The following is a 15,757-nucleotide window of genomic DNA, read 5'->3' as shown; positions in this document are numbered from 1 at the left end:
GAGTTGCTGGTAGAGGCGGGACGTAAACAGAGTTGCTGGTAGAGGCGGGACGTAAACAGCTTCCTTGACATAACCCCATAAGAAATAGTCACATGAGGTCGGGTGATCTCGGTGGCCAGAAGTGTAGAGCCTGATCTTCATTTCCTATGCGCCCTACCCAACACTCAGGAAGCGACTGATTTAAAAAGTTTCGGAAACTACCGCCGCCTCGCAATTCCGCGTCTGAATAGGTTAAAAAACTTTAATCTTTTTCTCTCCATTGATGTACAAATTATTCATTTTGAATTTATTTTCAAATAAATATGACTTTATTCGGTTGGGTCCATCATTTAGAATAACCCTGTATACGAGGTCGCTTGAAATATTCTACGTCTATATGGCATTTTTAATATGTTTGACTCACATCGATTACCGAGATTTCTTATACCAATTGTATTCAATAATTAATTTATTTCATGTGTGTTTCTAAAACAATACGTTTACATTTATTTGTTCTCATTAACGGCAAAAAATTACAGTCTCTTTTGTTTACTGATTCAAAGCTACTCTAACTAATATAATAGAAGAATTTAAAGTCATGTATGGGAAAATGGTACAAATTGCATAATAGAGAAATTAAGTAACGTTCACAAGACGGTACTGATTTTAATCTTTTGATTTATGATTTTTTCCGATATCGGATTGGAAAAATTTCTAAACTAATAAAGAATCTGATCTATAAAATTATTTATACGAAAAGCTTGAAAATTATTCAGTGGATTTAGCCCCAATTAAATGCAACATACTGAATATGTTTCCAGAAATAAATCATTTTACGTTAATTTTTCTGGCTGCACTGTAATCAATTACTCAGACTCGCATGATTTCAGAAAAATATCGAAAAAATTGCTGAACATTATTTCGAGATATAGAAAAAGGGAGACCTCAATTGAAATTTACCTACTCTTTTTCAGATTTGAGTGTTGATTTTAATTTAGTAAATTAAATGTAAAGTTGAACATTAGATTTATTGACAAAATTTCCAGTCATATTTTACAGGTTTGATTTCATTTCATTAGAATAACTTGAAAATAATGACCATAACAAATTAATACCTAATTGGTGCAGAAAAAAATTCAGTCATCATGCGCACTGCCTTGCATGCTTGTCAAGGTGTATAAGGAGTATACATCCACAAGAGCTTTCAGAAATGAATGCTTATTAAAATGATAATAATAGAAAATATAGCATTTAATGCAATAGCATAGCGTTATAGGAGATAATAGCATTTAATTCAAACTTGATGAATTAATTGAGATGTAAATGACACAATCAGATCATAAGTAAGCCATAAAGTGTGCAATGGGAAGCATATTTTACCCAATGAAAGAGCATATATCATTAGTTAGAAATTTGTACACTGTCAAACACTTAACAAAGTTAATAACAACCAATTGCTTAATTTTTCTTCTAATCAAACTTTTAGCTCAAAATACCTTCAGAGTTGCCAACATTTCTATTCCAATTTTAAAATTTTCTCAGTTAAACGGATGTTTCACCTGCTAGTTATGACCAATTTAACCGTATGACGGATATTAAGTTCAATAATAGGTTGATTTAGTTCTCAATACATCTCTGAATTTATTGACATGATCTCTTCATTGAAATGTATTTTCACCCATTATCATGATCCATAGCTATCATTTTCATACATAAAGATTTTTTGTAAAAATAAAGACCTCACGATTATCCATTATAAAACAAAAAATAGTAACACCTTTATCACTCCAGCGATAGCCAACAGGTATTTGTTAAAAAGACTACCGAACATGAGGCTGAGAAACTTAGGCCCAGATTGAGTACTTAGAAGCGCAGTTGGCAGACTATGAGATTGTGCAATTAGAGTATCGCTATTGCCATTAAAACTATTAATGTGAAAACAGATTAAGCTCATAGTAAACTCTGAAGCACCAATGATTTCTTGGTACTTCAGAGGTTATTAAAACCGCATAAAATTTACGTTTATCTATTACAGCTCTTGTAGCATATGCTCAATTCAATCAGCGTTCAAGAATTTAATATGAATTAATTTTTATTCAATTGTGCATGCAATATCTTTCACAGTGTATTTTTACCTGATTTTCAGTGAATATGACATGGAAAAGAATAAAAAATTGTGAGGAATCAACCCACCGCCGTGCAAGTAACGTGCGATCACAACAGCTTCGATCGGTAATAATCCTTGGTAAAATAACGGGAAATGATCGGTAATGAAAAAACGGGAAATAATACTTAACAACAAAAGAACGGGAATTACACTTAAAAAAACTAAAATTGAATAAACTTTGACAACATTATGGGAAATAAACGCTTAGAAAAAAACAGCAAAAAAAAAAATCGCAACTAATGGGATTTTACCTTCAACAGTATACGGTATAAAAGTTCTAACAAAATTATTGGAAACGTGAGTCGATGTGAGGGTAGGATAGACAAACCGTGACATAAAATTGTCATACATTAACTTATTTTTTTTATTAAAGTCGTTGGGACTTTAGTTGAATTTAGTATTAATAATTATTGTACTTTTGCAATTTCAGCCACTGAATAACGCGAAAGATTTCTCAAAGAAATTAGACATTTTTTTGACATTACAAATCAGCATTTTGACAGATTTTTCAGAATGGAGAGTCACGGAAATTATGTTAAATTGTATATTGTTTCAAAGAATTATCTAATTTAATTACAGTGATATTGGCTGTGCTTCTGCAGGATTTGTTGCTAATGTCATTTGGATATACGGAGGTGCAAGTGGATGGCATCCTTATTAGCAACATTTTTTATTTGGTATTTAAAATTTTGTTGGTTATTTTTGTCATTTATTTATTGAAGGTAGTTTGCAGTTGCTTGTGCGCAAACAGAAGTTATTCCGTCTTTTACCTTAAGCTCGTCTGCCTCAATGTAGCCGCTGTTGTCTCGGTCATAGGCTTTCCATATCTGTTGACAAATAGTGATGACAGTGACAACAAAGACACGACACGTACATGTAGTGATGACAGTGACAACAAAGACACGACACGTACATGACGACATCGTGGGTGGGAAACAGGCGTCGGATGACATTTTCAGTTATACCTTGGAGCTCTACTGGTGTTATTTAGCTTGTTGACAGAACAGTGTTGACAGTGTTGTCAGTCGTCACTGATTCGTGCATCGCGTTGGGAATGGAGTAGTGAACATCAAAAACATCAAAGCCCCGTAAAAAATTATTAAATTTTATTACAACGAGATTTGAAATATTGATAAATTAGATAAGTTACTAAGGCGGTTCAATGAAATTAAACATTTTTCCACTTTTCTAAATCCAAGCAACGACGGATGTTACAAGCATGAGTAAAATCCGCGACGAATGTACAGGCACGAGACAACATGTAACATTCATGACGACATGTTTAAAATAAGGGACAACGTCACGACGAATGTTGTCAACGGACAACAACATCACCATAAATGCTGCCAAGCTGAAGAAAATGTAAAAATATTAATATGTAGGACAAAAATGAAAATAAATATTATTAAAAACAGACACGAATTCGCGATAAATGCACATTTCACATTCAAATAGAGGTAAAAAGACAACGAGGAAACACAATTTCGCATTCCTTAAGCCAAGGCACCCTGTAAGCAAAGCATCAAATTTAAATGATTATCGTCCCATGAATAACTCTAATTGTGTGAAAAATGTAAAAAAAAAAACAGTGACACGGGAGTTCATTCTCATGGCTCACGAAAAGACGCTGACAGGTTAACACATGTTCAAGAAATACAAATACATTCAATTATAAAATAAGATCGGACCGAAAGACACTAAGCAAAATTAAATGTTTCCTTAACATAACCGATACATTCATATAATTATTTTGTTCAAGAAGCGTTGAGATAATGTATGCAGTCGCGACAAAAAACATGGAATGCGATGGACATGAACGATATTGAGAAATTGTGCAGGTGCTTATAAGCCGATTAAGATAAGGTGGTGGAGAATGAGTTTGCCCGTAAGTAAGCAACTTTGAATTAAAAAGAAAAGAAAACGTGACGTAAATTCACCATATCTGCATTGTAAACCTTTGATGATGCGTTAATCGACTTTGATTTTTCTTTGATTTTAAATTCTCAGTTACCCTGCGGTTTAAGTCAATTTTAAGTTATATTTTTTTTACAGTAAGACATTATTTCCGTGAAATGAAGGCTATGCGCAGCTGTAAAATTGAACCTACTTGAAGCGTTTGGTATCTTGACGTGAAATGTCCTGACTAGGAAATATAAGCAAGGGAAAAGTTTCGCGATGACATTATTTGGAGAGTAAAATCAGTAAAAGTTTGATATCTCGACTTAAGGATTTTTTATGAATAGTTCCATTATCGGCAGAAAAATCGTTCGTAGACAAAAAAAAAAAAGAGTTGGATGCATGAATATTAATGAGGAGGTAGTTCCAACACACAAAATGTTCGGGTGCGTTACGCCGGGTTCCAAGTTATGTAATTCTTACTTGGAAAATATTATGAACGAATTTTCTCGAAGTATGATTCTAATGATAAATTTCACGGCTTAAACGCCGTGAGACGACCCGAATATATCATTTCTAATTTATTCTGTTTATATTCAGCATGTTGCATCAAATAGGGGCTGAAAAGGTCTTGGGTATATTGAACTATTCCAGTTATCGTCTGACCTTACCTATACGGAACCTTTTATTTATTTCACCTCAATATTGCGTCATTAATTCAGAGAAAAAGTTTACGCAGTTTAATTTATTTAAATTTGTTATTTGTTTAGCAAATTCAGAATAGTTTTAAACAAAAACATTTTCTCAAGAAAAGTGAATTGAGTTACTTTAAGGCCTTCTTAATCAGGCTTCTTCCTCTAATAAATATAGATTAAATTTGCTTTTGGATTTTACCAATACTATTACGTCGATGGGTATCATTATTTTAATTTATTTTCCGCAATTGATTTTCCCTTTGTGTTTCATGCACATAAAATTTTATGCCTGCCTCTCATTTTCGCGCTTGTCGGTTCAATTGTTCACATTTCCTGGCCATACTTACCTTGAGTTCGTTGCTATCGATAAAGCCGTTGTGATCAGAATCATAATACTTCCAGATCTGAAAACAGTTCAACATTTTAGTGCGAATTGCCGTTCCGGGATTAAATGAGGCTCCTGCGATGAGAGATCTAAAAAACAGAGAATAGTTAGTTTAACAATTGCATAAACTAAATATTTAGTTTGTTTGCGGTTCCAGAATCGAATGAGTTTCCAACGGTGAGAGGTCCGTTGAATGTTTATTTCCCTTGAAGAATGAGTAAAGGCGAGTGAAGAACTAATTACCTTTCCTCTGAACTTTTTAAAAAAAACCTTCTTGGATAAATAAACGATGTTATTCGATAGTGAAACCCAGAAAATGATAAATCTGACTAAATGTGGTTAACGTTTTAGTATAGAAGCTGTCGGTAAAACAATATAAGTTTAAATATTTAAAATAATTTTAAAATTATTTAATTTCTAGAAGAGGAACTCATCAAGGCTCGGATTTAAGGGAAAAAATCCCAATTATCGCAGGAGAAACTAGAAATCTAGGACACGGTTTTTCTTAGATTAAATTTATAGCACGGCGCTCAGAGCGGCTCCTTTCTCTTCGGTGGCGATGCCTGGAAATTTATCCCTGTAGACCTGAGAATGGAATGAGTTTCCGATGCCGAGATCAACCCCCGGGGAAAGGGGTGAGGGGTGTAAGGAAACATCCTTATCGATGCATGAGGAAATTTGGGGAAATTTTTTGTAGTATTAAATTTTATAAATTTGTAACTAACTGTATTTATTTCAATTCAACACGGGACTTATATTCATCTTAAAATTAGCATTTTTCTTCATTAGCATTATGAAAGAGATGCTACTTGTTGGGGAAATCAACGTAAAGAATTAAAGACAGCTGTATGTAGAGAGAGAGAGAAATGTTACATTTTTGAATAAATAACGTTACGAATATGTTTTCTATAATATACAAATCAAACGTTCCGAAATTTCTTGGAAGTGAACATCTAAGTATGGAGTTTTTATGATTTTAACTGTAGTCCCCTTGAAGAATATTATGTGGTTCATTGATTGACACACTAATATACATCTCCTAAATAAAATAATGAAACGGTGTTCCTATCATGAAGAGAAAACATTTAATATATTTTGAATATCAATATAGTTACTACATCATTTGCTAACATCCTACTAATTTTATTTACAAATTAATGTCGACGGCAATTTACAACCGTCAAGAAACGAAAACGATACTCTCGCGAACTCATAACATTGAAAATCAACCACTGTATATTAAATAGTCATGTACATCAAAATTATATTATAAACTAAACAGAATACATCAGTTAAATCTTCCATGATAAGTCCCAAAAAATTCTTCGAAAGTCCTTCTTAAATGGTAATTACTTTAATAATTCACTTGCCAAATTTAAAACAACTCCTCAAATAGGAGTGATGGGAAAATGTTGGTATATCAATTCCTATATTTAAATCAATTTCCCCCTGGAATTACAGTTAACGCAGTAAATTACCTTCACGAATTACAGTATCTATATCAATATTAACTTCACAAACTGCTTCCACGAATTCAACATTTTCCATAAATTACCTTCATGAATTCCACGGAGGAGTCGAGCGGATTATCGAAGCGGAACAGGAGGAGGAAGTTCTCTTCCATGGGCAGGAGCTGAGCCAGCTGTTGCCGGGGATAATTTTAAAGGTGATAAACGGTATAAAATTGTGTGCATAATGTCATGTTTACAATAGATAATAAAAATCATCTGGCAATGGATAAACAACTTCCTTGATTTAAGTCATCGGTTACAAGTGGAATAGAATCTTATACAATATATGGTAAGTTTAAAAAAATGTCACGGAACACATAACAGAAGATGTTGGTGATTAACTTTCTTAAACTGAGTTAGCGGCAGCTGGTGGCATAGAGTCAATAGAACAATACGGTTCATTAGCAAAAAAGTCACTGGTGACCATTCATCAGATATCTCATCAGACACTATCACCATCGGCCACCATCAGCGCATATTTATCAATGTTGTCATGCCACAAGGCATAAAAAGTTGAAACAACATTGATTACGAGTTGATTTTTTAAAAACATCGTTTTTTCAACGTTATTTTAACTTTAGGTGTCCGAGGGGATTAATGCTCAATCTGCTAATCTGCCATCTAATCCTATAAGAATTAGATGGCAGAATCTGCTTACTGATTCAATTTTGAATAATGCCCAGATAATGTATTGCATCAACATTTTCAGACAGTCAACCAAATTTTAATTGTATGCTTCCGCTGTGGTTTTCGATTTTGTATGAATATTCATATACATGTAAATATTTATAATCCCACGAAACCGGACAAATTATTGGCTCACCTTTTTCAAATGTTAAAAACTGTCAAAAAACGGACCTATCCTCAAAAGGATTTTATAAATGGCTTACCCGAAACTTTATCAGGTTGGCGTTTTTTATGTCAGGTTATGTGTATATTAATTAGCGCGTCCGGTAATTAGTTTCTGTATCAATTGCTTGCCGGACGTACTTCTGTCCGGTATTCCACCCCTGTCCGGTAATGATACCAAGAATATCCGGTTAATAGCGTAGTTATCTATATTTGAAATCACCTCTCGGATCTCAATCCTGCCGTCCTGATTGTCGTCGTATGCCTCCATGAAGCAGTCGCGTAACTCTGACAACATCTGGTCGCTCACCGCCTGTGAACATTTTATAATCTTATTAAAATATTACGACCAAATTGATTATTTTTTTTATTAAATTAACTTGCAGCTTTTTAAAAAATGTAATCATTTCGTCATTAGGCCAATACTTATTTTTTATATTGGTTTACAGCAAATCCTGAAATGAAGAAAATTTAAAGTGATTTATCCAATATATTAGTAAATTTAAAACGTTAGATTTGTATGGATTTCAGTTATCTTTAAATGAAGTTCAACTGTGCTTTATTATATATACATCATTGACGGAAAATCGATGTTGATCTCATTTGGTTGCGAGGGTCATAACCTTTCTCTTCTCGGAAAAAAGGGATAGAAGTGATTTAGTATCCTGAATATTTCTATTCGCATGAAACCTGATACTAAATTACGGATAAAGGTACAGTTTATTCAGCTGGATTTGTTTCTATCATCCTTGACTTCGCAATTAATTTTCAATCTCGTATGAAGTTATTTGGTAGACATTTGGGATTCAAATTCGTAATTTATACCGTCGTAATGTTTGCAGTGTATAAGACGGGGATACAATTTTGATAATTGACCTATATGCATCGATGGATAAGAAAAAGATTTTAATAATGAAAAAATATGCTATGATATTAAAAATACAAAAGTATTGCGTAGTCACCCATCACATATTGCAACGCATTGCAAGAAAAAATTTTTGTTCACACAAAATAAAGTTGCACGCAAAATTAAAAGATGCATGATCGATATTGAATAATTATCCAGGTTTTGTGAGCTCGGCAAACTTCAACATTTGAGCAGAATGAAGTAAAACTCAAATTGAAGACTTGAATAGGTGCAAGAAATATGGTTTACACACTTTTGCACTGAGATTTTTTCGCAATATATTTTTCGTTAAAATTTCTGAATAAAAAAATTATTTACTGTTCGACCATGCATAAACATAACTAACATAAGCATACATAACTCGAACATAAACATATCTGATAAAATTAATTTGATGACTTAAGACTGTTTCTCCGAAATATCACCCAATTTATTTAAGAATATAAGCAAAACTTCTTCAAACGTTGAACAGACAAACTTTAAAATCTCGAATCCATCTGAAGTAAAATAACATCTAAAAAATTCTAAAACTTTGAAATTTTTGCGCATTTTCTTGAAATTAAAGTGCAAGTCGTGTAAGGATGTACGCGGGTAAAAGTAAATCTTAACTTTGATTTAATTCAAAATGGTAAATATTTAATGAGATTCGTGACGTTGGCAAAAATTTCAGGCAAATCTAATGGAATATTAGATTCATCTCTGTGGCATCGCTGTGATTTTGCGCAATCTATAAGTACTTTGAAATTGTAAGTTACATGCAAGCCAATCCTAATTCGAGGCGACACAGAAATTGCCTGTCAGTTTTAATTGAGGCGCTAATAGAGTCAAACAGGCCAGCTATGAATGAAGTCTGCTATACCAGCTCGAATTGGAGTTTGGCATATCAGCCCCTACTTTATTCCCTGTGATGGTAATGAGATCTGGTATATTGATCCAAAATTCTTTCCCCTATATGTAATTAAGTTTGGTGGTATATGTCAGCCCTCAATTCCTTCGTGTGAAGACACCGGGGACAACTAAATCTTAATCTCTATCGTAATCTCTTTGAGCTCTCAATCTCCTCTCCTGTGCTCTGAGGAGCTGAAATCTGCTTTTCAGCCAGAAATTATGAACTTAATTCATAACAAATGCCCATTTTCAGCCTAGGTTTGCTTCTTGTTCTTACACACAAAATTTTTAGCGACGGGTGAAGCCGTGGCAATGGAAAGCGGGGCATGATTGTCTACATAATTTTTTTTTCATTTCATGAATTTCGTAAATTAATACAATGAAATCCACGGCGCCTTCATTTGATTTCAAATAAAAAATTCAGTTTTCCCATAGAAACAACAAATTTAGTTATTTCAGAATTATTCCTTTCTTGAGCATCAATAAAACGTCCTATCATATCCTATTCATTCATCGATCTATCAGTTCTGAATGTTTCTTAATGTGCTGAATTTTCTATGAAATTTGTGCAATGAGAAGACAAAGAGGTACACATGACACACAAAAGAGTTCTCATTTGATTAGTGTTGCCAAATACACAATAAAAAATCGATGGTACTGCTTCCTTTGCAATCATGCAAATACGTTTCCTTCGCAGGCATGCAAAGGAAACGCACTGAAAACCGTTACCTCCCCCTTCTTGCTTTGCACCGCCGAGGCAGAAGCAGTGAACGCATCCTATGGGTGGTCGAGAGGTGATGGAAAGGCATTTGTGGTGAGATGGGAATTGTGGTTAAGAAGGGCAGGTGGTGAGAGCGAATTATGGGTGAATGTATTGAGGTTTTGGAGGATTGTAAATTAGAGTTTATTGCATAATGATTAAATATATATATGTGGGCTTTACGGCAAAGTGGTTTTGGGGGGATGATATAGTAAGAACACAAATGGTCGCTTACTGAAGGAAAGAAATTTATATTGTTCATACAATCATCAATGGTTGGGAAATTATGAGATTACTACAAATTTACCTATTTGAAATAACTCAATATGTCTAAAAGAGAAACCTATCTTATAATAACGAAATTTGTTCTTTACCTCAATAAAATGTCATTAGACGGCTTTCTTGTTAGTTAGCAAGGAGTTAATGATGACAGTACTCGCAATTTATTTGCTCTCTAACAAAAAAATTTACAAAGAAAACTACAAGTTTTTACTTTAGATTTTTATTGAACTGCACCGATTTATGGAAATATTTAAAGCATTCAAAAATTTATGAGCAGAAATCCTGGGACTATTTTTTAAAATTATTAAAATAGTATGCAAGCATGATAAATAAAATGGAGTGCTAACCTCAGGCCCAGTTTCCTGGACATTCACGGACGACACAAACTCTCTCAGGAAGCCGTCGAGCTCTGAGCCTTCGATGTAGCCGTTACCTGCACAGAAAATTTTCCGTACAGCATTCGATTCAATTAGGGAGTCGTAATGTCAAAAAGATGACACACTTTTTAACCCACAGTACAGGTAAGGATAGACCCAGCTCTGATGTAGGTACTCTCTCGCTGGACCAATCTTGATCAGGATGACTCACATACGTAAGGGAAAAAGTGCATTTAGTTTTTGGATAAAGTCTCATTGATTTTCTGAGCACGGACACATAAGCTGCATTGCAATATCAACCCCTATTGCTATATCAGCGTTGAAAAGTAAAAAAAAAGATGAAGTTTAAATGAAATAGTTTATAAAATGACATGTTTCGTATTGCTTCACCAGTTCCCATTATTAAATATAAATAATATAAATACTAATTAAATAGAATCCAATATAAGATGGCAAAACTTTAATTATGTGTCAAAAAACTAATTTGCAGGGCGTCAACTATCTTGTTTCATCTTGAGTTAAAGACCCCGTGTTAATTTCACAAAAAAATCGACATTTATAATATTTTCTTCAATAACCTATAAGTATTTACGAAATTGAGAAACTAATGAGATTCAATTATTTTAGAATCTCACCTGCAGTCAATTCTTCGTATTATAAAATAATTAATGTAGAATATATAAGGTTAACATTTATCCCACCAAACTTCTGAGGTTGAATCAACGTTGGATTAAACGTTGCTTCGTTGCATTAATGTTTAGAGTTTGCATTAATAATTAGAGTTTCTAATTCTCACCGTCCTCATCGTAGTGGCCCCAGACCTCCATGAACTGGTTGGCCGTGAGCTTCTTCAGCTCCCGACTCTCAGCGTCGCGGAACTGCCGCATAAAGTTAGTGCATTTCTCCATGGCGGGATTCATTTTGGCGAGAGTACTGTTGAGTTGACTGGCTGTACTGTTCAGAGTCTCCGCCGCTGTCTGTTTCAGCTGGCTGGCTGTGGCGCTCGACTGGCTGATGTTGCTTCCTGTGGCGCTCGACTGGCTGATGTTGCTGGCTGTGGCGCTCGACTGGCTGATGTTGCCTGTTGAGTCACGGGATGATTTTGGAGCTGTGTCGAGTGATGGAGCTGGCGTGACGGGGGCTGGTTTTGTCGAGCCAGTCAAATTGTTTGGTTTTTGTGGGGGAGTTGGACGGGCTGGGGGAATGTCAGATGAGGCCTGAGAAGGCAGTCTGGTCGGGAATGGTGGTCGCTGAGGAGGGGGTGGCTTACGAGCGCCTTCTTGGTTCATACTGCACACAGAAGAATAAAATTTTGATATACAAAGACCAAAATGAGGAAACTCTTTTGGCAAATAAATGCTGCATGTAATTGGGAAAATTATGGCGTGGAATTGCAAAAATCGTTGATCAAATAATCAGATTAACATCGAGAATTATGCGTGAAGTAACACAAGAAGTAGTTACTGGAAAGATTGAGGTGCGGGTGTGAGTGATTGTGATACTAATTTAATAAGTGAAAACCAAATTCTACGTCATGAGACATTATTGTATGAAAGTAACATAGATAAGTGTGAATTACATGCATAGAAAAGAAAACCAAACTGTCCTCTTGATCTATGTCATTACTGATCGATTATAATTATTAATAATTTCACAGTGTCGTTAAAATTCTAGATTATAATTACTCGATTCGTTCATTTGACTCCTTTATTCTGTGATGTAAGCAATTTAAAATAATTTCGAAGCAAATTAATTCCTTTGGAAAAAACAATGTAATTGTTTATTTTTCAACAAGATTCGCACGATCCAAACTTCTGAATTACTTTTACTACAGAATTGCGTCGTAGATAATTATATTTTGCTTATTATTTTGTATCATACCTGGCTATTCATTATAATTTCATGGCCACAACCATAATGATAACGCAGCTCACGTCTTTTTTGTTGACATTTACGGAATGCGTTATTATTCATGAACACACGTTCGGTAACGGAAACCGAAGCAGGGGATGTCCGTTGCATATTAAAAACGATGACCGATCATCGGCTGGATATTGGCGGCTGGGGGGACTGAGATAAGCTGAGAAGAATAATTCCAGGGAATAAATTTGTAGAGAAAGAGGAAAACCAGTAAAGGTGAATATGATAAATTTGGGGAGAAAGAGGAGGTCCAGTGAGGGTGGAATATGATTAGTGAAAAAATAGATGACAAATTGACAAATTTAGAAGACACGGAATGGGGAAAATGAGGTAAGTAGACTATGGATGGACTTATAAAATCAAATCGGAATAGATCAGAGAAAAGGAAAGTTCTGGAATGGGGGAAAATTGGAAAATTGGTGCTGAAGTTTACGAGTTGAGCAATCAAGTCGTAAAATGACTCGGGGAAATGTGAGGGATATAGAGATGAGTTAATGAAGTTTGTGGAATAGGAGAGAGGAGTGGTGGAAACGAGAAAAGGCCAAAAAATAAACGATAAATTAAAAAAAAGCAATTTAATAAGAAAAAAGTCAAGCAGAGTGAAAAATTCAAGTTATAAGCTGGTCGGTATTGTGAAAAATGGTATTTCTACATTTATTATAGATACACAATCATTCATGCTTGCTAGTGACCAGCATAGAGCGAGAGGCCGAGCCTTCCAGCGGTGGCAGCTGTTGCCACGCTTCAGCAAATCCAAATCCCTAGGATTTGGATTTGATTGATTGGAAGTTAGGATTAAATAGGGAGAGAATATGAAGGAACGCTCAGAAAGCTCTTGTTACGTTGTTCATTAAGAGCATTTTTAAGAGGTAACTTTCAAGCGATAAGTAACTTTCAAGCGGGAGTCTGATAATCTTTGGTATATCGGATTGTCTAGCCGCAGCCAAGTAGGGAGAATGAATAAAGAAGATAAGATAAAGACAATGGGTGGAAAAGAAGTATACATGGAAGGAGAATGAATAAATACGGTAAGGTAAAGACAATGGGTAGAACAGAGACCTGGAAAGTTAAGCAGAGGAAAAGAATGAAAATGGTAACAATATCAATAGTTGGCGTATACTTAATTCAAAATGTTCAAAATTTAAAAACTCCTGATTATCAAAATAATTGTGAAACTTGCGGGACTGTTCAGAAGAAATAAACAATGCAAATATGTCATGAATTAAAGGTTGGTAATAGGTAACATCATGCAGTTGAATTGGCAGCACATCAACAAAGCATATTGCACCGGCAAGCACTGCATCATGAAGCAACGCACTAGTTGATGATGCACTAGCAGGCAGTGCAATAACTGACATGCACCAGCAAGCAGTGCACCAGGAACTGCACTTTAGCACATCTTCCTTAAGGCGGCTCTTTACTTCCATTGAGCTTTTGCTCTAAAGCGAGCGAGTTCCCTCTCTTTCTGTCTCTTTCTCTCTATTCTCTCTCACTTATATCGCAAAATTATGCGAAATTACCACCCGTTGATATACCATCCTACTCTTAAACTATTTTAAGCTTAGAGCAGAAGAAAGCGGTTGAATTTCAATTTCTATTTGCCAAAAATTCGCATTTTATTATTATTCATCTATCTGCTACAGAACAATTAAAGGAGAAACAATAAATTTTAGATAAAAATCTGCATTAAGCTACTTAAACGTCATTTCCGAACAGCGTAATTTATTTATCCTAGAGTTTTAGTTGAATTATGCAAAAATAACTTATTTATTTATAGTAATATATACTTCATCTATATATTTATAAGCGTAAACAAGCTTGCAACGAAATTATCGGTCATTGTCTATTCACGTACAGGTTCGATGTATTACCGGACTTGATGTCTCACAATTGTGCTACTTTTGTCCAAAATTTTATCATTACCGGCCCCACCTGTATGATATATATATATATATTATATATATATTAGATATGAATGATACGGAAATTTTAAATAATCGAAAAAGTAGAGGGTTGCAGTATAAAGTATATACAATTCATGTCGATAAATTCAAACGTGCGGGAAGAGATAGTACACGAAGTGGTGTCTTAAGAACAGACAAGATTTCTTCCACATAATCAACCAGAATAAGCGGTAACTCTTGGTAGTATAAATAGGTATAAGGTTTCAGCATAGGTTCATGTGAACGTCTTCAGATCAATGTATGGGGTATATGTTAGTCGTTCATTCGCAATTGTTGATATCTCATTATATTGACAAAATTAGAATGTTACAAAATTTCCCAATAAACAACAATGAACTTCACATCCCAAATTTAGCAAAAAATACTCATTTAATCGCATGCTCAATATTCCGAAATGTTCAAATTCTCAGAAAAATGAAAGTGAGATTTAAAGAAAACCTGAAATTTGCCGTTCAAAAAGAGAGAAAAACGGAAGAACGGACTGGCCGGCGTTTTAGTGGCCACACGTTTACCGTGAAAATAGAGCATGTTGCCGATTTGTAGCAAGTTAACACGTGAAACCCGGACCATGTACGAAAAAACGGGCATAATGTTAAATTTCATGATGTTTACGGTTTTTTCACCGTTTTTTTCTAGCTGAGTGGTTAAGCAGGAATGTGTTCTCGATGGAAACGTCACCGTAGTGCACACACTTGATAAACAGTGTTTTTTGTATTAGAACTTCATTGAGGATAGAAAGTGAAGGGGAAATTCATTTTTACGATACCGTTAAATTTTTAAATAATATACACTTTTTTATCGAAAAAGGCAAGCAAAAATAACGCCAAATCGAAAAATGCATGTGCAAATTTTTTTCACGCGAAGAAAATTCCTTCATACAAATACTTGTGATAAAAAACTTGTGAAATCAAAAATGCTCATCAAATCGTATGCATTTGCAGAAAATAAAATAAAAATAGATTATACATGATTTTAAATAGAGATCTTCACTGATATTCAAAGACCTCTTCAAATTTTATTGAAGGTAAGAAAACGTTTGTTGAATTTTCCCGTAATTACTGAATTAATTTTGAAGCACTTTAAAAAAAATCAAGAGTATTCGGGAGAACTGGTCGAAAAACGCTTTAGCAGAAAATGCATGTTCAAAAAACGCGAGCGAAGCCAAATGGAGTGTGGA

General features: G+C 34.5%; 1 protein-coding gene across 1 annotated transcript in view; it reads right to left on the bottom strand.

Moving 5' to 3' along the window:
- Nucleotides 1-15,757, bottom strand: part of LOC108675643 (calbindin-32) — a gene marked incomplete in the record, with an annotated part of 35,037 nt that overhangs the window by 6,179 nt on the left and 13,101 nt on the right. The window contains 6 exon segments of the mRNA XM_018163672.1: nucleotides 2,917-2,973; nucleotides 6,678-6,764; nucleotides 7,706-7,795; nucleotides 10,007-10,054; nucleotides 10,667-10,752; nucleotides 11,493-11,986. Of these exon segments, the coding sequence (XP_018019161.1) occupies nucleotides 2,917-2,973; nucleotides 6,678-6,764; nucleotides 7,706-7,795; nucleotides 10,007-10,054; nucleotides 10,667-10,752; nucleotides 11,493-11,985 (861 nt within the window).

The sequence above is a fragment of the Hyalella azteca genome, unplaced genomic scaffold, assembly GCF_000764305.2.
Source record: "Hyalella azteca isolate HAZT.00-mixed unplaced genomic scaffold, Hazt_2.0.2 contig710, whole genome shotgun sequence".
Classification (NCBI taxonomy): Eukaryota; Metazoa; Arthropoda; class Malacostraca; order Amphipoda; family Hyalellidae; genus Hyalella; species Hyalella azteca.
Note: the sequence above shows the minus strand (reverse complement) of the source record. Positions and strands in the feature narration are given on the sequence as shown.